The sequence below is a fragment of the Mytilus trossulus genome, chromosome 12, assembly GCF_036588685.1.
Source record: "Mytilus trossulus isolate FHL-02 chromosome 12, PNRI_Mtr1.1.1.hap1, whole genome shotgun sequence".
Classification (NCBI taxonomy): Eukaryota; Metazoa; Mollusca; class Bivalvia; order Mytilida; family Mytilidae; genus Mytilus; species Mytilus trossulus.
Genome location: NC_086384.1, coordinates 18,108,604 through 18,133,539, shown reverse-complemented (window position 1 = coordinate 18,133,539; position 24,936 = coordinate 18,108,604). Strand labels below are relative to the sequence as shown.

General features: G+C 30.0%; 2 protein-coding genes across 4 annotated transcripts; one reads left to right on the top strand and one right to left on the bottom strand.

Annotated features, from left to right (window-relative positions):
* Positions 1 to 320: 320 nt before the first annotated feature.
* Positions 321 to 14,437, bottom strand: LOC134693028 (uncharacterized). Of its 3 annotated transcripts, none has more exons than XM_063553721.1 (8): positions 14,369 to 14,437; positions 11,436 to 12,213; positions 10,697 to 10,882; positions 8,760 to 9,098; positions 8,083 to 8,191; positions 6,418 to 6,644; positions 2,189 to 2,315; positions 321 to 1,323 (listed from the first exon to the last, which is right to left on the bottom strand). In XM_063553721.1, the coding sequence occupies exons 2-8, from the start codon at positions 12,177 to 12,179 to the stop codon at positions 1,184 to 1,186; spliced, it is 1,872 nt and encodes a 623-aa protein (XP_063409791.1). In that variant the 5' UTR covers positions 12,180 to 12,213; positions 14,369 to 14,437; the 3' UTR covers positions 321 to 1,183. The 3 variants fall into 3 exon arrangements, with proteins under 3 accessions (XP_063409791.1, XP_063409790.1, XP_063409792.1); XM_063553720.1 differs by having other exon boundaries at positions 14,362 to 14,393; XM_063553722.1 differs by lacking the exon at positions 14,369 to 14,437 and adding an exon at positions 12,603 to 12,677.
* On the top strand, positions 14,423 to 19,829 carry LOC134693029 (centrosomal protein 15-like). Its single transcript, XM_063553723.1, has 4 exons — positions 14,423 to 14,663; positions 16,383 to 16,506; positions 17,312 to 17,386; positions 18,368 to 19,829. Exons 1-4 carry the CDS (start codon positions 14,560 to 14,562, stop codon positions 18,509 to 18,511), a joined length of 447 nt encoding a protein of 148 aa, XP_063409793.1. The 5' UTR covers positions 14,423 to 14,559; the 3' UTR covers positions 18,512 to 19,829.
* The last annotated feature ends 5,107 nt before the right edge of the window (positions 19,830 to 24,936 follow it).

The following is a 24,936-nucleotide window of genomic DNA, read 5'->3' as shown; positions in this document are numbered from 1 at the left end:
TATTTACAACTCGCATTTTGTAATGTTTTCTCTGAATTAAGCAGGATTTTTTCTTAAAACCGTAAAAATTAAATTCGCATTAAAGTTTAAAATAACAAAATCTCAATAATAAATGCACGCAATAATTTCTGAATTTACAGCAATATAATGAGTGTTGTTAGATTAGATAAGATTCATTATCCATGCACAATTAAGTTATTTTCAACAAAATAGTTTTAAAATTAATATTGAACACTTATGGTAGTATGGTTATACACATAATTATCATTCTGAAACTTGAAAATCAAGCATAAATAAATAGATGTTGTATGAGTGTCACTCACAATGTATAAAGAAGTTAACAATTCTACATCAAAGCCAGCAAAAAACTGATTGACAATCATATGGATATGATTTATAAGAAAAGTCAACTAACTGCATCATGTTGTTTCTACTCTTTAAAGTAGAGATAAGAAATTAGTATGATTTGATTGTGCACTTTCCCGTCTTAAAGTGCAACAACATAAGGAGATTAAAACTCTACTCACTCTTATTCTAATAACTTTTTTTTAAAATAATCTTCAATGATATTTCTTGTACACATCTGTTTAAGAAAAAAATACTAATGAAATTTATTTTTTATAAGCAAAAAAAATATTAAACATTTCTCTCTTTCAACATGCAGGCCACATAATATGACTTGAAGGAGTTGCACTGAAGACCTGACAATATACTACAATGAATAGTAATTTCACAAAAATAAACAAGCATGCTTTTAAAAAATATAAATATAGCATAAAAACTACATTGTAGTCATATGGAAAATCTTTCTCCAGTTAATGACATTGTAGTCATATGGAAAATCTTTCTCTGGTTAATGACATTGTAGTCATATGGAAAATCTTTCTCCAGTTAATGACATTGTATAGTATTAGAACATTTTTTTCACATGATTCTTAACTACAGATGAACCATTTAGATAAAAAGAAAATATCTAATAATTTCTGTACCAAGTTCCTTTTATAACTGATCTTCTTCAGTTGAAATCACAATTAAGAAAACACCTTTAAAATGTTTTCAAGTAAAGCTCCTCAAATCATGTTCTCTTTCCAGCTCTGTCTGTGCACCAATCACCAAAGGGATAACATTTTTCAGATAGTAAATATTCATCTCATCTAAATGAAAATTCCAATAATGCATTGTTTCAGAATCTATCATCAAATGGGAAAACCCCTTCAACAATGTATCTTATCATGTGCCTCTTTTCTTTGGTGATCTTATTCATTTCCGCCTGGGTCTGTAGCAAGAAGTTCATAGGTACCTGGTTTACACCCATGTAATAAGCTGAAAATCAAAACATGAGGAAATTTGAAATATAGTAATACTAAACTAATATCCCCACTTTGAGCTACAGTGTCTCAATTGATTGTTTGATTGTTAGATTGCTTAACATCCAGTGGCAAATATTTTATGTATGATCAAGACTCTTTAATTGTTACCTTGTGTGTTTGTGTTTTTGTGAGTTTTTTTTATACTCTTATAGCAGTATAGTGTATATCTTTTTCTTTATACTGCTACACCACTGTACCGGGGAAGGGGGAGATTGAGGGATTACAAAGATTTTTTTTTTCAGCAGGTGCAGGAATTTCTCACCGCATTGAAGACCTATTGGTGACCTTCTGCTGTTGTCTGTTATATGGTTGGGTTGTTGTCTCTTAGACACATTCCCTATTTCCATTCTCATTTTTATATTCGTGTTGTGCTTGTCCAAAGTCTGTCTGTAAGTTGGTAGATGTTATTGGTTCCTATCCCTTATTTTTTGTGTTTCATTTATTGTTTTATTATAAATCAGGCTGTTGTTTATTTCATTTGTATACAGTTTCACATTTCTATATATTGCAGCCTTTTACAGCTGGCTATACAATATGGGTTTTGTTCATTGTTAAAGGTCATACAGGTGAATATTTGTCTGATTGGCTATCATAAAACAACTTCTTATTCTAAACAAAAGTAAGTGAGGGGTTAAGGATTCAGAAAGGATATTCAAACTAATAAGCTAAAAACAACTGACAATGCAATTGCAAAAAAAGAATTTTAAAAACAATTAGAAGACATACAACCTTATACAAAACATTACATAGAAAACTAAAAACTAAGCAACAAGAACCCCACCAAAAAATAGGGGTAAAGTCAGGATCTATCAACCTACTTTCGTCCTTACAACATGTATAGAATGCTGTCCAAGCAGCTCCTGAGTATATCTCCCTGGGTAATGGAAACTCATGGGTCAGATACAGTAACTCTCCTAGAAAACTGTATGCATGTCTGTATATATCCTGTAAATAATGATAAAATCAAAACCTATTGACCATACATATACTGTACAGGTAAACATATGGTAATTAGACAATCATTGACCATCAATGTTTAATGCCACTAACAGTACTATTGGTTATATTGTGGCTGCCAGTGTTTATTCCTGGGAAGAAGCCAGGATTGGCAATGGACACTGTTATCTATAAAACACATAAATGTGTACCCTAGTTTTTGGTGGGGTTCGTGTTGTTTATTCTTTAGTTTCTATGTTGTGTCATGTGTACTACATGTATTGTTTTTCTGTTTGTCTTTTTCATTTTTAGCCATGGATGATGGTGTTGTCAGTTTGTTTTAGATTTATGAGTTTGACTGTCCCTTTGGTATCTTTCGTCCCTCTGTAAGACATGTAAGAGGAAAGCTTCTAAACTCTGATAGAATGTATGTACAACATCAAAATATGGGTCAATGATATTGCAGAAAGTAGTTAAAATTTTCCATCAAGATTGTTTTCCCAAGACATTTTAGACCACACATGTATATATATATTGCTTACACACATATTTCACCGTCACCTTTAAATGACACCATCTTGGTACCTTCATTATTTCATCAAAGGAGTACTGATTAATTGATCTTATGGAAGAATATAACTCAAAGCCATCATAAATAACCCCAGTCTTTTGAGTCTATGCCCTCTGGCAACATATCAAAGTCCACACTATTATACATGGCAAGGATTTTTCTTTGCTGTTCATACTTTAACAACATGAAGGGGACATAACTATTCATTAAGAGTAAATAACAAGGCCATCATGATACTGTTGAAATAAAATTCAATTGTTGTTTAATCCAGGAAAATTGATGTGATATCAGGTGTTTGAAATGGAAAGCAGGTCCTACTCCATATCTAGCACACTATAAGTCTTTAGATACTTGTGGGTATTTTATACATCAACAATTGTAAATTTCAATGATTTTGCTGCAGCAATTTGAAGAATGTCTGCTGAATTAAAACTTTCATGATTTTGCTGCAGCAATTTGAAGAATGTCTGCTGAATTAAAACTTTCATATTTTTGCTAATTTTCCGAAAAATGTGCAATTGTTTTAAAAGTTCTAATATTGCAGTTTTGTTTACAATTCCTTATTTCAAAAGCTGAAGGACTTTTACTTATAGACTACAAATCGAAACTTTGTGTATTTGTGTGGAAAATTTTGTTCCCACTTTATCAAATGTACTTTAGAGAATATTTGCTTGTCATTACTAATTCACAGGTCAAGAAACGCTGACATAAAGTCATGTAATTATCACGTTAACCGCACAGGAAGTGATGTCTAGGTGTCAATTAAAAGAGGAATATGATTACTGAAAATGTTTTGACATATTTTGACTGGACTTTGATACTTATCTTATACACAAACTATCCAATATATAACATAATCAGATATTTTTTATTGATTTTTTTTTCTATTATTTCTTTTGTTAAATTCTTTGAAATGATCGCCATGATCACAGATCTAGACAATTATTTTTGATCAGGACACAAATTCATGAATGTTTACCAGAACCACAGTCTATTTAAATACTAAAGTAATAGTACATTTTAAGTCATTTATAAAGCTCTTGATGGTGTTAAAAGAGGGGAGAATAAAAAAAATTGCAAAAATATATTTTTAATTAATAGAGAAAAACAAGCAAAAATAATTTATTAATTAAGGAATGACTGTAACATTTTTTTCTGTCTATGTAGAAATAACATAAAAAATGTGGTGCACACTGAATAACGCGCTTAGCGAGTTATTTAACAGTGTGCACCACATTTTTTATGTTATTTCGAATAGACAGAAAAAATATTACAGTAATTTCTTATAATTTAATTCCAAATTCCATTTTTAAACTGTAGAAAACAATGAAAAAACGCTGATGACGTCAAGGTCACATGACTAAATTATGTCTATGGGCTCATAACAAAATAACGTCAGCCAATCAGAAGAATAAGAGTCTGTGTTTAATAAAAGAATTAGGTGATACATGTTTTTTTATTACAGATTACAGATACATGTAAAGTCAATGTACAGATTAAAGTAATCATATAATTACAGACTAATTTTTAGCATAAGAGTTATTTTTGAGGATGTAAAAAGAAAACTATTAAAAATGAAGGACCCCTCACTCAGACCCTCCTAAATCAAATCTGTCCGTTTAACATCTGACATAATACATCTCATATTAGACAAGGAAGTTAAAACTAGCCAATCAGAACATTCCTGACAAAATAATAATGTTCAAACATTAGTATAGACACATCTGAACTCAAGGCATTCATATAACACGATTTATTTTTATTCTTTTCACCCAACCTTAGTGAGTAATATTGTTCTATGAATGACACTGTCATAATACATGTACAATCTTGTGGTATTTAAAGAATCCTAGAAAGAATCAATCATAATATCGTAATTTTTTTCCAAAATTTTTGACATTTTTCTGGAAATAAATTACATTAAATTTAATTTCATTATTTTCAAGGCATCAGCATTCAAAGCAACATCCATAAATTCATATATACCAAAAACAGCTGACCAATGCCATATTTAAAAGTTTAAACTTTTTTAAAGAAAAAATTTGGGGCTAAATTTTTAAAGTGTCGCCATGCCAACTTATTTCCTAAATACATATGGTGAATGGGAAATGTACTATACACACCCCCTACTTTCAACCCAATTTGTGGGGTTTTCCCCTATGAGAGGCATTAACCTTACACTTGGAATCGTCAATCGTATAACCTACTTTATATATACCCTGAAAAAGGTATTTCAAGGAGATAGAATACTTTAAGGCAATATTAAAGCACAAATATACTCAAAAACATAGAACTTCATATGAAAAAAAAGTCTTTTGTGCCATGTGATGGCATAGATAGGGATCCCTCATTGCTTTATTATTCCATATGATTAACTTTTTAGACAACTTTTCAGTACTCTTTATCTTTTACCCTTATTTATTATGCTTAATATTTCAGCACTTCATTATTCCTTATTCTATATGTGTTTTGGCTATTTCTCTCGTTTCTTCATATTTTTGGTCCTTTATTCTGTACATATTGGCCCATAATTACCTATTCTATAAACCCCTTCTAGAGGCATTAGGACCTCATGGAGGTTTTGAAACCTTGCTACGTATGAATGTAATGACAGAAACTTAACACAGTAGTAAATGAGCCCCTGGCAGAGAAATAACCTGTACTATATTGAACTTGCGACAGGATGGAAATGTTTTCATGACAAGCACCTGAGGTAAAAATAGTCAGTGTAATTCCCTTCAAAAGTGTGAAGAAAGTTGTAAAGTTATGGTGGCATAATCTCTTACTACAGACAATTTGTCTTTTCAGCTTTTCAAATATGAAAATTTCACATGAAAACTTTGAATGTCACAGTTCATGGGAACTTCCCTGTTTAACAGTACTGAGTAGTCAATGTTGAAATGTAATTTTACAATTCATTTCTTATCATTGAATACCAATTTCATTGATTTCTTGGGTATAGGGAAACCACAAATTTTAATTTTCAATGAAGTATAAATTGACTATTGATATCAGGAGCCTGTAATTCAGTGGTTGTCGTTTGTTTATGTGCTACATATTTGTTTTTCATTCATTTTTTTACATAAATAAGGCTGTTAGTTTTCTCGCTTGAATTGTTTTACATTGTCTTATAGGGGCCTTTTATAGCTGACTATATGCGGTATTGGCTTTGCTCATTGTTGAAGGCCGTACAGTGACCTATAATTGTTAATGTTTATGTCATTTTGGTCTTTTGTGGATAGTTGTCTCATTGGCAATCATACCACATCTTCTTTTTTATATAGGCCAATAAACAAACTTTTTGAAACCATGTTGTATTCAAAATCAAACATACAAAATAAAATAATATTTTTAAAAAAATACACAAAAAATAGATTAATCCACAGGATCACATTTTCCCTTCAAAATTTTGATAACAGTCATATTAATATCTTAAGGATTGTTTTTTACATTTTACGTTATTGTCTGAGCCTATAAATAAGGGACTAGGAGTGTTGCAAAGGTTCTTTGATGAGCAAAACATTACATTCTATGACTCACTTGAAACCATGAACCAATAGATACACATCTAGGTGTTGGTCTCAGAGGAATTTGTTGGTAGTGCTTCTCGTTAGGTCTACCCAGTGCTAAAGCTGCCAATGCTAGGAATTCTTTGTCAATGATGTAAAGATTTCTACCCCAGTTCTGAAGAAGGAAGTACCTCAGCAAGTACACTATAAAACCATTCTTTCTACCATATCTGTCAAACCATACTACATCTTTACCAGCTGTAAAAAAAAGATGTTGTTGGGTAGCTGTCTCACATGTGTATAACCCAACATCTATATATACCGTTTATAGCTAGCCAATCATTTTAAGATAAAAAAAAATTAATTTTAATACAAATTGAAATTGGCCTATTGGGTAATAATATCAGATTATTACATGTCATTTTTCATATCGCATATATTATCAGCCCTAGGTTCAATATCAGCCCAAGAGCCGCATGGCTAGAGGGCTGATATTGACCAAGGGCTGATAATACATGCGATATGAAAAATGACATGTTATGATCTTTTTATCATATGCTTCAACAGTAGAGAAAAATAACAGATTCATATATTGATCCTTTTACTTGGTCCCGAAAAGAAGTTGAAAGAGTAAAAAGTTCACGGACGTCGGACCCAAAATTTGATACATTCATCTATCATATTCCTCAACAGAGAAAAAAAATCATATTTTTATATGGACGAATAGACAAATTATTAATTCAACAATATACATAATGAACATTGTATGGAAAAGTCAACTTTTTTTAAAGTAACTTTCTAAATCATGTTTCAGAAAAAACTATAAAAAATGCATTTATTTTTTTTTTTTTTTTTAATTTAATTTAATTTAATTATTTTACGCAATATACATTCCAGTATTCAAATAATTGTTTTGTACACTACTTTGTAATGTTTTTCACTGAAAACATAGCATTGAGGTGTATTTTCATGAATTTGCAGAGTATCACCAGAACGCCATGTGATAACGTTACGGAAAGGCATGTGATAACAATCAAAGCATGTGATCAAATTTTCATATCAGCCCGCTAAGCACCAATTCGAGAAATTTGGAAAATACTTTAATTTAATGCTATTATCATACGGTAAAAATCATATGTTATTTAGTCTAAGTATATGATAAGTTGATCTCCTACACATATGTTACAAATATATTGCTTTGATTATTTAAATTATCAGCGATATATAGTTTAAATGGTTTGGTACATGCACAAAAGTGGAACGTGATACAAAATAAGGGTATTTCTTCTTAATAACATAAAATACTTATATGCAAGGGGAATTAACTGCTGTTGTTCTAACTTGGCTATAAGACATGCTCTTTCAATTATCTCTATCATTGTCTATATTGAATTGCAGTAGATTTAGGTCAGAAATTTGATCAATTTTTTTTTTTATCTACTGTCATATTAAAGCAGTAGGTAACAACATCTATTATTCAAATTTGTGTTGGATTCTTTTTTAAATTAAATACATGTTACGTTGAGTTTTCTTGTAATGTATTTTGCAGATGCTGTTTGTATAATATCCAAATACAAAAAGAAATTAAGGAAAAAGAGGTTAGTATTGATCAATTGTGTTAATTGTCTTTTATTGCAGCTACAAGTTAAAAAAAACTGTTAGAACTAACTGTATCCCTGTTTGTATTTTTACTCACGTTCCTCTTGATGAGACATAACATGATGGAAATGTTTCAAGTTCCAGAAGATCTTATCTTGTTGTATTTTATGTATAACAGGAAGGTCAGGATCATCTGATGCCATTATCTGGAACATAAAATAGCAGTAAAATATTTAATTATTTTTTTAAATTTGAATACATGTTTTAAATTAGGGCTATTCCATTCAAATGAAGGAGGAGATTCTGGAAATCCCTTATGGATAACTTAACCTGACCAAAAATAATTTTCAATCTTTTACTGTAAAGACTGACTTGTGTTTTTTCTCTTACTATTAAATTTAAACTTCGAGCAAAATGCATAAAGAAGCATACCATCATTCCTACAGGTAGTTAAAGATGATCAACATTCTGTTTTGTGATAATATGAATTAAACTTGCAGGAGATCCTCTGTTTTGTGATGACATAGACATAAAGATCATTTTTTTTAATTTAACAGATATAACATGTTTAGTTTCACTAAAGTCGTATAATAAGTCTGGTACCTTCACATATGAAGATATACATGATATATTTAAAACACGTTAAAATTCAATGTAAAATCTTCCAGTCAAAACATTAACTTGTGACATAAACATTGCTTGGTACAGAGAAGTTTCTATCTAGAAGGACCTGACTAAAAGTGGAATACTTAATTACAAAATTTGAATACTTACACCAGCAGACTTAAAAGGCTCCCATGGATTTCTCCCATGTTCATTAACCAAACATTCCTGCCTGGGAAGAACTATGCGATAAATTCTACCTCGCAATTCTGCCAATGAGGCTTCAACACAAGGCCATCCCTGACAGTTGTCTTCAAGACACATTCGATGCCAGTAAAAATTATTATGCATAGCCATGATGTTTGATGGAAGAGTACCACTAGCTATTCTTTCTCCAATCAGCTGTGAGAAGTAACCTTTTTGTGGAGGTTTCAATGTATTTTCAGGGTAGGATAATGTATAGAAATTCCGACTGTGTTGTACAGCATTACAAAACTGAGGATTATGTCTCTGAAAAAGGAAATTGTTAAAAAATATCAAAGATTATGCAAATCAGTAGGATGACAGTTCTGAAAAATTTAGGAATCTGATGTACAGTAGTTGTCGTTTGTTTATGTAATATATACGTGTTTCTCGTTTCTCGTTTTCTTTATATAGATTAGACCGTTGGTTTTCCCGTTTGAATGGTTTTACACTAGTAATTTTGGGGCCCTTTATAGCTTGTTGTTCGGTGTGAGCCAAGGCTCCGTGTTGAAGGCCGTACTTTAACCTATAATGGTTTAATTTTTAAATTGTTATTTGGATGGAGAGTTGTCTCATTGGCACTCACACCACATCTTCCTATATCTATCAACTACTGGATTATTTTAAATATTTCATGTCAAATTTCAAGGTCTTTCACGGTCAATAATATGTGTTTTTTTTAAGACCAACAATCTATAGTAAACTCTCTTGTGGACGGTTGTCTCATTGACAATCATACCACATCTTCTTTTTTATATCAACCAAATATTGCAGAGTTATTATTCAAAGGGTAGATATACATTTCAGTTCATGTGATGGATTTTGTCAATTCAAATTTCAGCCTGGCCTTTTATAGTGCAGAGCCTACTCCTGTCTTATAATTGAAATTGTAAAGAATATTGAATTCAAAATCTTTACTTAATTTTTCTAGAGTATCATTTGTTCAATATTATGAAAATATGCATATCTACTCCGCCCACAGAATAGGCACAGAAGATCTAGAAGTTTTGACCACCAATAGGTGTCTTAATGGCATATAGGTCTAAGAAGTTCAACTAATATGATAAAAAGCATTTCAGTTTAACTCGCGATAAAAAAAATCAAATGAAGTTTAATATATATAGCATTGTGTTTTCATGACTTTTCTTTCAAACAATTTTTTATTTAGAAAAAAAAAATGTTTTTTCTTTTGAAATTTTATTTACAATGGGAGATAACTCATAATTTTATAATAAATAATTTAAACTGTAAATTGTTTTATTTTGTAATATAAATCTCTCACCTAGTGTTTTATTTCTATAATGTTTTCTTCTAGATTCTATTCTTTTATTCATGTTTGACCAATATAATGTAATTGTATAAACAAAAATCTTAGAATTTTACTCATCATGTACAAATGATGTACAGTGAAAATAAACAAACTGACATGTATCCATCCATTTTATTATAAGATTGAAATGTGCATAATAAAAATAAAAATAAAAAAATAAAAATCTATCACTTGTCATGTTTTTATTTATTCTCCATTCAACATAATATTACTTTTATGAAGATATATATAAATATGGAACAGTAGTTGGAAAAAAGATAATTTGCACATACTTTAGATTTTTTATTTTCATGTGTACTAATTTTGTTGAATGAGGAATTATAGTATTTCATTGATATTTTATTTCATGTTTTCCTCAAAGTCTGTATGCATGTTTGTTGATGTTTCAAAATTAAAATTGTAGTTCACCTTTACCCAACAAATCTATGCAACATGTGCAAATTTTAATCCCATGAACAATAATGAAACTACCGGTACATCTAATGGAAAAAGATTTTGTAGTTTTGAAAGTTTTCAGCATGTAAACTCTTCTTACCATTGCATTATCAAGGATAGGATGATGATCAGCACTTTTATAATGCCATAACCAGCCTGCTATAGTCTGAATATTAGGGTGTCCTCGGATATCAAGTTGTGCCTGAAGTCCATTATGCATGAATGGTCCTGTAAAATCGTTACCAGCAACAACAGCCAATTCAACCAATAAATGATAATTTTTAAACTGAAAAAAATATAAATTATAAATAAAAAACAGTTTAAAGAACAGTTGTTATACAAATATTCATAGAAGCTTGGTAGCTGAGTGGTCTAAGGGACAGGAGGCGTCATAAATTTCCATGTTGATAGCTGTTTTAAATGGTAACATTTTCTTTTATAGATCAGTCCATATCCTGAACTTGGATCTGTATCATGTGTATGATGGCTTATTTCGAAGATGAGACATTTTCACATAAGTAGTTAAATTTTCGGGGTACAAAGTAAGATATGTTTTTCCCTAAATTAGCACAAAATCATTTTGTAATGCGGTTCTTAGTGGTAAAAAATCCCCTTTTTTTACAAAAAGTTCTGTGAAAATTAATATTTTAGTACATTTTGTTTAAGATCTTCAATCACCAATAACTGTTAAACATTATTTTGAGTTTTGGGTATACACAATAAAATTATATATTTATTGTCCTTTTGATTCTGCAACTGCTAATGGAAAAAAAAATCTTTGTGAGCGGAATTTCTTCTTTTTTATGTAATTATCAAAATCAATTTAAATATAAAATTACCTTCAACATTTCCATGACCTTTGCAGGTTTTATGACTCCAACCATAAGTCTTAGGGGCTGTTCTGGTAAATCTCCTGGATACCCTAATTTCATATCATGGTTTTGATCAAATAGTTCTAATGGAATAAAACAAGAGTCTTTAAAGATACAAAAGTCAGAATCATTAGATAGTATTGCATATGCTTTAGGCCTATCTTTTAAAGCTTTAGCAATTACATAGTCAGCTTCGCCAGCTATTGCATGAATTATTGAACAGCCTAGCTGTTTTAACGTGTGAAATATCTCAATTTCAAGCAATACTGGACGTACTAATATATCTTCTGGCAGATCTTGAATAAATGTCACTCCACGACAAACGTCCATTATTTGATTTAACTTTTCAACATCTGCATACTGCCTTTTCATCCACGTATCAATTTTTTGTCTTGATGTCTCCGTACAAGTCCCCTTTGCACCATCAACATAAAATGAAAGAGTGATGTCAAGTGCTTGCAGGTCTTTAACAAATTTTGTAATATAAGCCTGTAAAGTTCCATACTCTCCGCCACAGATTCTTAAAAACTCATTATTACGATATTGTTGTAAACCATACCAGAATTTGTAAATAAGAAACTGCTGAAATGCATAATAGTCCACTAAAATCTCAATTCCATTTTTCTCTCTTGCGACTTCAATAAGGTCAACCTCCTCTACACATTCATCCTGTCTTCTCAAACATGTGGATAACAATCCTCTTACACCCATTGATTACTATATACCTTTATCACTGTTTATTGATCTGAAATTAAAAATAAATATTCTCAGCATGAATTAGCAATGATTAGTGTTCTCAAAGATACTCAATTGATACTGTAGTTCCCCATGATCCTCATTTCTAATTAAAATTAGTTGTCTGCACTTGCCCCTTAATTTGGTTGGGTTGTTTATTTAAATGTCACCCATGGGAAATGAGCAACATATGACGTAATGATCAACCAAAAGAAAAAAAAGGAGCAAGTGCAAAGAACTATTTTTTATCAAATTACAAAATCATTTTTGATTATACATATAGTCTTACTTATACATGTTATATATATATATATTGCTTATTGGAATATATCTTGACCATTTCAATTTTATGATTTTCAAATAATATAATTACAATACACTGTATAATGTTGTACTAACCACCACAGCCTTGAGGTGACTGTGGAATAGAAATATGGCCACTACATGTCTTCTTTCAATTGGCAGTAAAACCCTTGCCAAATTAGGTGTCTGTTTGGCTGTGCAGGATGTACATGTACACAGCCATGCACATCTTCTTCTTCTACTAAATAAGGGAGAAGACTCCTAGGTAGGAGTGTAAAACTTTTTGTATGGATCCCAGACAAGGGAACAGTTATGATGATCTGGTCAGACACATGTCAGAATTGGATATTTAATAAATCTGATGTGTCATGTACTTTAAAAACCCTTGCAACAACTTTATTAGGTGTCCATTGTGGTGTGTTTCAAGGCAAATATATTGTTCCTATTCAATTTACTATTATTTTCCTATGGCTGTCTAAATTTCCCCAACCTTTATCATGTTTATCACAGACTTTGTAAGCTTTTGAGATGTGACGCAGACGGCCACATTTCCATGATGGCCCTAGGATGTGTCAGCCATACCACCAAATCCTCCATGGGACTTATCTGCCATACTTTGTGAGATATATCGTCCACACTTTAATTTTTTTTTATTGAGGTTATAACATAAAATATAATTTAATAAAAATAAGTATTTATTCATAGTAATAAAATTAATATGATTTTGTAGTATTTTTTTCTGCACAAGAGGTCTACTTCTCACCTTAATTTATTCTTGTTAGAGTTAACTTTGCTTTAATATAATCATCACTGCGTCATTTTATATGTCTGTTAACATCTTGTTGGGCCCATATTATGTAAGTATATTGATTATTTCTTCATTATTCTGATTTTTATTATCATAATGTGATATAAAGGCATCTTATTTTATATGAAGTTAAAACTATAGAAATGTTGCCGCGGCTTGGGTGCTGTATTTTTATAGTGATCTAAAATCACATTTCCTTTACAATTTTTTGACAAAAGCATAATTAATCATGTTAATACTTGTGTTTATCAAAGAAGTAATAATAACCAATTAACAACCTTTTTTCGGAGGATAATTATAACAAAATAAAACATGATAAATAATGTAAAAACAACTAGTAGTTTATTCAAAAGTTATAATTACCATCTATAAGTATCAGAATAATTCTCAGAATAATTCATTTATAACATAATATATTTAACATGTTTAAAAAAAATCAATCTTATCAAAATAAGTTCTCATCACTTGCTCCTCGATTTTTTATATGTCACCATATAAAAAATCGAGGAGGAAAAATCGAGGAGGAAGTGATGAGAACTTATTTTAGTTAAAGATTAAAAAAAAAAAACCATGGACAATCATGACAATACACGTACATCTTTACAAAGTATAGCCGGCTTTGTCCTTTGGCCATTTCATCTTTTCGAGGTATTGCCCATACATCCTATGGAGGTCATGATAGTATGGCTGTCACGTCCTGCATTGCTTTGTAACCTTCGGATATGACTGTATAACAGAACATGTCTTATCTCTTATATGTGTTTTAGTTCATAATTTATTTGTTCTCATCCCGTAAGCATGAAATATTTGTTACTGGTTTTCCATCAAACCAGCAATCAATCAATAAATTGTTTATGTCATATTATTAATGATCATTCGCATGATAAGAGTCAAAATAAGAATGTAAGAGTCAAAATAAGAATGTAATGGCATGGGAGATAACTCCATGTCATTGTTTATAAACGTTTCATTTTATTTTCATCATTAGTTTTCATGTTGGAAGTTCAATATACCCCTTTCTATATGAGATAATTAAATAAAGTGCACCTGCTACCTAAACAACGCTTGTCATACACTCAGTCAGGTAAATATGCAGTTGATTTACAGACAGCCTTCAACCACCAGACCGGCGAACTCTTCAATAAAGAAGATCGAAAAAGTGTAAGGCGTCTCGGACAACCGAAATTGTATGCAGAGAAAAGAATGAAAATCGGTGCTTTGGAGCAATGCTACTAAATTTAGAACATGGTAGTGATGACATTAAATAGCTCGGCTGAAAATGTGTACCATGATAGGCTGAATGAATGGACAAAAAGGGAAATACAGCTGAGTCGTCTTCATGAGGAACTGTAAGTTTCTATTGTTGTCATATAAATTATAAATAATAAAAGCTCTGAATTTCTTTATTTATATATCAATGTAGGCCCTATATAATATATTTTTTTTACAATCAATATAAAATAGACCACTTTCGAGTTCATCCGTCACCCTTGAAAAAATTGTCAATTATACAACCTTTGTGATGTCATTTACCAGATAGGGAAGCTGTAAGCGTCTTTGTGATCGTCATTGTGCAGGATAAACTAGAAACTACAGTTTGTTGAGTAGGTACTTCGTTCCCTTATGACAGCGGTGCAGATTGTCAATTATGAGAATATAATTTGCAGAATAATTCGTGAAATATAGCTTTTATAGTTTTTCAACCACTCGCTTCACATAGAAATTTATGGAAGTAACAACGCACCTAAACACACCAGTGACGTTCACCAAAACCAAAATTTTTGACGGAAATGCATCGAACTCGAAAGTTGTCTATTGTTATTAGTCACTTAATGAAATCATATAACATGAGGATATGATTACTGTTAACTGGTATTTACACAGGTAAACTTGGTATTATTGTTAAGTGTTTGAAAATCATGATTGTTGTTATAACTAGCTGTGATGTAAATACTGCCTATAGGTAGCTTGATTTGATAATAGATGGATTCAACACAAAAAAAACATTTTCAGAATAAGTAAAGAAGTAACATCTTTTAAAACTCCTAGCTATATCAGTCAGAGCTCAGACATAAATAAGTCTGAATCTGCTTTTGACTCATAGAGGTCTAAGTTTGTTAGTTTTAGGATTTGTCTCCCTTTAATATAAGACAAAATACGACTTGAATAAGTCCAATTTTGTTAAACAAGAAATAATTGACCAGAATCAAAAAGTTGCAAATATCGACTCCTACAAGTCGTTGAGTGATCAAAATTGGTTCTCTTCAAGACCCAGCATACTTATAAGGAGGTCATGCATCTAAATCAAATAATGACAACATTGAAAGCCAATGCTTTGTCTTCTAAAGAAAAATATGAATGAGAGTGTTAAAAATCGGAGATAATGTTAATTAACCTTACAATGCTACCACCTGGAATCACACTTAATGAGGTAAAACATCTGTGTTTAGTAAAGATATTCAATTAGATAATTAAATATAGATAGCTCAAGTCCTTGTGAACTCTCATACAGGTTTTTGCTGTCATAGGTGGTGTAGTTTGGCCACAAAGTAACATTAAGTTTTTTCACCAACATAAAAAGACCTAAACAAGTCTGTCATTTTCTGACTTAGATAAGTCTAAATTTGAACTTACATTTTTATAATAAATACATGTTTTGACTTATTTAAGTCAAAAACAAAAATCGACTTGTTTATGTCTGAGCTCTGACTGTATATAGGCTATATATCCATGGTAATTTTTTTTTATGCATTTTAGAAATTACTTATATATAAGTATATTACTCGTCTAAACATCAACCCAACAATGTTAGATCTGCAAATTTGCTTATATATATCTGTCCCATTTACATGTATTTGACCATAAATCTTTAAAACATAAATCATAACTCTTCTGTTCTAACATGCATTAGACTTATAATACATTGTATTCATGAAGAATTATTTCATTTGGACATCTGCAAGGGGAGTTAATTGAAGTCATAATCTTCACCATGGTTCTATTTTGTGAGCTCCTTTACAGAACCTTAAAGCTTTAGTATGATTTTATTTAAATATTTCTCTTTTTAGTGTTGCCAAGAGGGAGACACTTGTTCATTATTCTATGACATATGTAGAAAGTCAGCTTGCCAGACGTCAGAATGTAAAAACCCATGTAAATACAGCTACAATCAGAAACACAGCGTTGTTGGAGGTAGATATTTATTCATTTCATAGGCCTACTTAAGTTGCAGATACTACATGTAAATAGAATATATAAATATATGTTCAAATGTAGGACTCTAAAGTGCAATGGTACTCTAAAGTGCGATGGTCACTCTAAAGTGTGATGGTGTAGGCTAAAGTATAATGGTGTCTCACGCTAACATGTGATGGTTGTTAATTCACTAAAGTACGATGGTATATCGCGCTAAAGAACGATGGACCAAATGGGTAGGATGCAAGGGATTAAAACATTGAGGTTAAAAAATAGTCTTTTTGCAAAAGCTAATATGCTAAGGTTTAACATTTGTTATGTATTAGGCTATATAGTTTACGGGTTGGCATAAGTAACTTTTTCTGAATTTAAAAAACTGACTACGTTATAAGTGCTTATAAAAGGGTAATTTATGTGTCGCAAAATATCATGTTTTATGTAAAATGGATTTTTAACAATTTGGAGCTTATTGCATATTTGGATATCCTTATCTATCTGCTGGCATGTTCATTTTTAGTTTGTATGTACGACTGTTAATGTCATAATCAAACTATGTTTCTAAAGTCTTTTTTTTGCAGACCATCAGACTTAAGCTTATGGAAGCCTTATCCCACTTTAGAGTTCTACATATATATATAAGTTATCTTATACTGGATTGACAAATGTACAAAAAAACACCTACACATTGTTTCATATTCTTAATTAGAGAAGTTCAAATGACTTTAATCTGTTTTCATCTTTCACACAAAATGTCACTATCTAGCTAGTTTATCTGGATACAATAATCAAATATATGTTACAGGATTTGGAGAGCACAGAAGATCGACTTTATCAAGAAGCATGTAATCCGCCTAGCCCTAGACTAACTACATTACAGGTAAAATTCAGAGCGTATAACACTTGTTTTATATGCAAATGACTTTACATATATGCAAATGACATAACAAAGAACAGATTTACATAACATATTATGGCATGCATTAATTTAAATTATTAGTTATTATTTTTTCACCAATTTTTCCCCATTACAGTGGTGTTTTCAGGTCATTTTGGAGATGTTAATATCTGGTCAGTCTTTATACACCCCTGCCTTCATCGTCATGATCGTAAGGCATTTTAAAAGTGTTATATTTGTCTGTCGGTCCATTCACCTCAAAAATGGTTTCTGTTTTTAACTTTAATTTGCCTCCGCAAATGTAATTGAACTGATACAGAATGCTTATTACCGATTACTAGAACACGCAGATCAAGTTGGAATTTGGGTTGCATTGATTCAACCATTATAGAGTTATGCACCTTTGTAATGTTATATTCAAGCAGGGGTATTATCTCTGTCCCATTGGCACATTTTCCATTTATTTAACAATTGTAACAATTTACATGATATCTTTTTAAAGCCATACAATGCAAGTTTCCTGTGATTACAATGTTAAGTGAATTAATGAACCAATATAAAAATACAAAAATGTAAGCACATACTGAATGTGGCGGGGTTAAACTAGTTTCAAGGCCCCAAACTTACCCTAACCTGGGACAGTGGGGTAACAGTATGCATGCAAATATAAGTAAAATGTAACTAAGTCCTCTGTGTACAATTTTACATTTACTACAAATCCAGCACTTATAGTGAACATAAACAATTTATTCTGTGATTGTTAATTGAAAACTTCAGTTGCTAATTTTGTGTTTTATCCTCATTACACATAAAAAATCTCATGTGATAAAATATTTGTAATTCATGAACGTTTTAGTATATAACTTACAATCAGTTTTAGTTGAAAGATTTTGTGTGAATAAGTTCCTAGAGTCATCAAATTCAACTTACAAATAATAGAGTAACTTTGCCTATTCATTTTAGAACAATTATTGGTCAATGGTGAAGAGTCTGAAACCACTGTGGGAACAAAGTCTTCAAAAGAAAACCAGCTTGTCATCGTCTAGGAAAACAACAGGAAAACAGAAACCTTCCAAGCCTAAGAGAGTTTGGAAGAGATCAAAGTAGATATAGTATATAATGTTGCTTATATTATACATATTGTAATGTATATTTTTATGTAATAGGTGTTGTGATATACAGTTAATATATACATGTATTAATGTAAATGTAGATGTAATATACTAATGTGTAATGACTTATAGGTGTGTATATTCCATATAAAGTGTTCAGTGGTTGTGTGTAAGACAAGAAAAATGAAGAAATTTAAAACTAAACTTTACTAGAGATTGGAAATTGAAAAAGATTTTTTATACAGTTGATTTTTTTTATTGCATTGAATATTTACGCAATAACATTTGGCATTTATTTAGTTTTTTATATTAATCTACTGTATAAGATTTTTCCTGCTTAGAGTATACAAGGAGCACATTTGTACAAACCTGGCCTGAGAACACAGTTATTTTATAGTGCATTTCTTTAAGACAATCAGTGTTCTCCTTTTTTCACTAAGGTAAGGTGGGTGTTTTGAAAAAAACACTTGCAACCGGTTGATTTTTTTAACGTTTTCAATGGGGTTTATTTTTTTTCAGTTTTACTGTGGGTGGGGTCACAAATAGAAGTATAAGTATTGTATTCACATTTAATGGAATTGAACCATTCTTCTGCTATCACTACCAGCCTTTCATTAAATGATTTGACAAATTAGTTTTGTGCATATCGGATAGCAGTTCATAACTTTGTGACGATTATCCATTTAAATTCCTGTTCATATTTATCACCACCCCTCAAATGAGGGGTAATCTCTCAATTTAATGACTATCCCTTTTATGAGGGGTACATTTAAAAAGAAACAGATTAGGGGAAACCTTTTAATGTAATGACTATCCCTTTTATGAGGGGTACATTTAAAGAGAAACAAATTAGCACATATTTGTTTTTGGCCTTTTTATCATTATGGACACTCTTGTAGAATACACTGTAGTTGTAACAAATAAAACGATTTCCCCACTTTTAAGGTAATAAATCTTAGTTTTTCTTTTTCTTTTCTTCAACAGTAATATGACCCTTTGCCTGATGGACAGTTTTTAATTTAAGGGATATCCCTCATTTTGGGATTGTTCCCAACTTGTTTATCTTCGCGATCACCTGTGTGCCGTTTCTGTTGTTTTGATACTTTTTTTTCAATTTCAACAATTTCAATTCAACTATCCGTTTAAGTTGACTTATATGGCTTAGAATTTTCCTTATCACCATCGTCATCTGCCTTTCCATTAACCCGATTAATAAAAGAAAACATTGAAATTTGACGATCCGCCATTTTTTTAATGAAAACAAACTGCGAGGCGCGATAAGTATTTAAATTTTTACGTGCGGAACCGAAAAAAAGCCGACCACCTCCTAAAATGGAGAGGTGGTAGGCTTTGAAAAGATTCAGCACCCAAATTATTTAACATGTAATTTCACCCCCTTACTTAACACGTCAAGCATAAGATTTAAAGAAATAGACAATAACTGTGTCCTGGGACCACTTGTACAAAATATATTAAAATGTAGAAATGTTGTTAGGGAGATAACTCATAAACATTTCTAAAATTATGTTTTAACTCTAAGTTTATTAGAAGGGTTGATTTTAAACTAAAAACATAGCTAAGTGTCATCTTTTTATTAATCAAAGTAACATATTTAATGAAATTTCTATCATTCGTTTACTTGAATGAATCTTTAGTCTAATTGAATTTTGTTTTACTGAACCCAAATTTGAAAGAGTACTATAATATGAGACACTAAATTATCTTTGAAAGAGGGTTACGTACATGTACTTTATTTAATGTTACTTTTTGGTGATCTAATATATACAAATTTCAAGAATATTGGAAACATCATGGAAGCCTCTGTCTGAAAGGAACTCCACTTGTACATATGTTGTAAAATAAGGAAACCATTTTGGATTCACTAGTTCATTGATTTTTCTGAAAATTGGAAAAAAAAATCATTATATACCACATCTTAGAGTCATTTAGATAATTTATAGACTTGAAACAGAACATATCAGCAATTTATAGTTATACTAAATATAAATACTCATTTAGAGTGCAAATTGTAAATTATACGTTTATTTGTTTTATAATTTTTTTTTACATGTATGTATTTTATATACTCAGATTTGTATACTGCCCAAGCAATTTGTCTTCAATTAGTTTATACATGTATTATTGTATGTTATACCTAATTTTATACCTCATGTAAGTTTCTATAGTAATATTTTTTCTCTTTGTAAAATTGCATATACTAAAATTTTTGGTATATTTTTTCACAAAAAAAACCAACCTTTTAAGTCATAAACATTTAAGCAATGCTTATGATCAATTTTATTTGTAAGATCATTTTTTTTAAAAGAGCCCCTAGATGTTAAGCAAAAAACAATTAGTTAATCTATTTGTGATCTTGAAATAAAAAGCCAATAACATTCACTACAAGAATCACAATATTGTTGATGTCAGCCATTAGGAAAATATTTACTTTTTCTAGTTGAATAATACATTTATATTAGGTGATGAATATCATTGCTGTTCAAAACATATTTTTTCATTATACTACATGTAGTTGCCAGCAAGATTGTCATAAAGATATTGCATTTTTTTGTATAATGCATTTATGTTTACAATTTATGTAATACTTATATATTTTGCATTTAACTAGAATTATTTTAAACCAATTTGATATTTGTTCTAAATTATTTTTGTGGTTTCTATTAGCAAATCAAGGACCTTGCAAGGACATGAGTGTCATTTTGATGATTTTTTTAAACAGTGTTTTAAACTTTTTTTAATGCTAATGTTTTAAAATAGAAAATCATTATCTCAGATTTCCAGTCTTCACCATACTATGTTTAAGTAAATACATGTATGTTACTTTACAATTGACCATTTATGATTGTTTTTAATATTATAAATTTTCATTTTAAAATTTTATGTTAATCAGGTATTCCATAAATATGGCTGTTTTTTTATCAGTATTTCTTTGACCTTTGCTCAGTAATGTGTTTATTTTTGATTTTGATAATTTTTCAATCATAGTTTTAGAATTTCTTGTGCATTTTATGTGGTTTTAGGTGTCAGACCACCAATTCACCCACTCCAATTAAACCTTTCCCTGACAAAAAATAGTGCGTTCAATGTCATTGTTCAATGCTTTAAATAACCAAAAAACTTGCAGAAATAAAATTTTATTGAAAGAGTATTATTTAGATAATTTAGTGCTTACATTTAGTTGTACATTAGTTTACACTTAAAATGTGCTCTGTAGTAAACTAGTATATGATTTCCAGATCTAGAAAACCAGGTGTTATTTTCAATAGTTTGGCTTCAGAACAATTTTTCTTTCTGAAAATAATTTAAACATTTGTTCAAAATCTGCATTTAGATGTAAGATTCAGGATATACCTTGTTTATATAGCTATGAAGTTAAACTTAAGGTCAAATATTTTGAAAGCTGTGAATATTGCAATTTTTTTGTGGATAAATAGCGATTTTGAATTGGTGGTCTGACACCTTGTAGAGGACAGAAAAAATACTTATGTTACTGCCTGATGAATAATGATATTGTACAGTATGCTTGCTTATAGATCAAACTTTATATTCCTAGACATGTAGCTTTGAAATCAAATTTGTAAAAAAACATGAAACATTAAAATGGATCCAGGTCAAATATATATCTTAAAAATGGTCTTCTCATAGAAGTTTCTTTTCTGCTTTTAATTGAATGACATATTAGTCCTTTACTGTAGTCTATACAATTAAAAGCTGTAAAGGTAATACAAGAACAAATATTAGTTTTTCTGCACAATCTTTTTTTTTGAAATATCCATTCTATCTTACTTGTATATATTTAGAAATAAATTTTCATAGAAAATTGTTTCTTTTTTCTAAATGCACTTTGCTGTCTTTCATTGTTTACTTGAGTACAATCATTTTTTTATTATATTTATAGTTATTTGAATTAATTGTTATACTTTTAACATTAACATAAATTTTCTTCCAAATCATTTAAATTATCTCCCTTAAGGGCATACAATTCAGTTTTGATCCCGTATTTACTTTTGATAAACATTTCGATTAAAACTGTTTTTTTACCTGATTAAATCAAATATGTAATAAAAAATATACCTTCATGTGGTACTTTTTAAATAAAATGAGTTCAAAATTTTGTATATTTGCTATAAATTGGGATTTGTAGCCGTATTTTCCCTTTGGAAGAAAGACATAACTTTTTTGTTTTAAAAGATACACACAAATTGTTTTTTGTTAAATAATTTGTAATTTCTGTATTTTATAACTATTCTAAAAAAATAGATTTTTTTTCATTCAGAAATAACTCATATTTATCAAAAGTTAATGAATGTAGAAAAAAAACCATCAATTGTTGCTGTATATTTATTGAATTTAAAAAAATTGCACTATTTACATTTTCTTTAAAATTGGCAAACATAATGTTCTTACGTAATCAGTCCAAATGGCATTTTAAAAAAGAGGGGTCCATGAACTTGTTTTCAATATAAATAAGTTTGAATGATAAAAATCAGTCGAAAACTGAATCTTTTCCCCATAAGTCAAAGTTTGACGTGGTGAAAATAACAATTTATGTTAGCAACATCATTACCTCCCCTGTAACTGTACTGTATGCCCTTAGGGGAAATCCCTGAACTTATTCTTAATTCCAAAAACAATATCACTGAAATAAAACAATTTATTACTATAGAGCTATTAAAAATCTTCAAAAAGGTAAATATTGTATATATCATATTAAAGTTGTGAATACACCTTATAGTCAACATGTATTAAACCCTACAAAATTCCAATTATTACATTTACAGCTTGATGAACTATCACAAGTAGAAAAATAACTGTTTTCAAAGGATGATAGTTAAAAAAATGTCTTTACCCATTTCTATTTTTAACCACCAAATTCACCCTGTATTTTAATATCAAAACAAGGTGCAGTTTAGTGTTGTTTTTTTTTTTTTACTGAAAAACAATTTTACGGTACTGAAGTATTGAGCAGTATGTTGCTAGTTAAGATAAAACATGATGTTTTTTATGCTCCACCTATAATAATAGCGGGGCATTATGGTTTCTGGTCTGTGCGACCATCTGTTCATTAGTCCGTGCTTTCATGCATGCGTCCGTTAGTCCCTCTGCGGTTAAATATTTTGGTCAATGTAGTTTTTGATGAAGCTGAATTCCAATCAACTTAGAACTTTGTACACTTGTTGCTTAAGATAAGATCTTTCTAATTTTAAAGCCAAATTTAGACTTTTGACCTCTATTTCACGGTCCACTGAGCATAGAAAATGAAAATGTGAGTTGCAGGTTAAAGTTTTGGTCAAGGTAGTTTTTGATGAAGTTGATGTCCAATCAAGTTGAAACTTAGTACACATGTTCCCTATGGTAAAATCTTTCTAATTCTAATGCCAAATTCATTTTTTTAGCCAATTTCACTGTCCATTGAACATGAAAATTGTAGTGCAAGAGGGGCATCCGTGTACTTTGGACGCATTCTTGTTTTTCATATCAATTCATGTTTTTTAATAGTTTTAGGTAATGTATGCTTAACAAATGTGCAATCAACAAAAAATAATCAGGTAATTTTCATTCATGATATTGTTTTTTTTTTTCCCTTTTGACTTTCCACATTTTATTTCAATACTTGTACATTTATCATTAATTTCATTCTCTTGGACATTATGATTTGTTTATCTCAGTGTCATTTTGAACTACTTATTTCAATCCATATTAATTCAGAAATTAAGGCAGTGTTGTCATCAATGTAAAAAAAGCTTGACATGATGAACATTACAATAATTCAACCACATATTTAATATTTTACTAGTAGTGTTCTACTGCAATGATGGGGTTCTGAATGTCTAAGCTTCTCATCTATACCACACAAGTGTTGATAGATTATCACTTTGTGATAGTTTAAATACTATTTTGTCTAAACTTTATTTTTGATGTATTTCAATTTGAAAATTTTCGAAATAATGAAATTTTGCGAACACTTGATAGAAGTTATTTGTATATTTCATATGGTTATTGCGTGTAGATCTTTTTTTCTAAAGAATGTCATAACATTTCTCCATATAAAAAAAACATATTTTCGGAATTTATGAGTATTAAGTGTCTGCTACATATCACACTATCATAGACTACATACAGATTTTCAGTTTTTTAATATCTCAGAGTTCAGTATTTTTGTTTTTATACTTTTTAATGCTTCAGGATTTTATCTAACCGAATACATCTAGTTAATTAGCATTTATCTAAATAGACTTTTTGCATTTTAGTCATATTCATTTCATAGAATATTTATATAGAAAGTTGTGTGTTTAGTTAGTATTATAGTTGTAAACTTTTAAATAAGAATAAAATAATTGAATTATTTTGAGTTACTTTGATTCCATTTCATCTGTCTGTTTAAAAAAAAATTGCTTT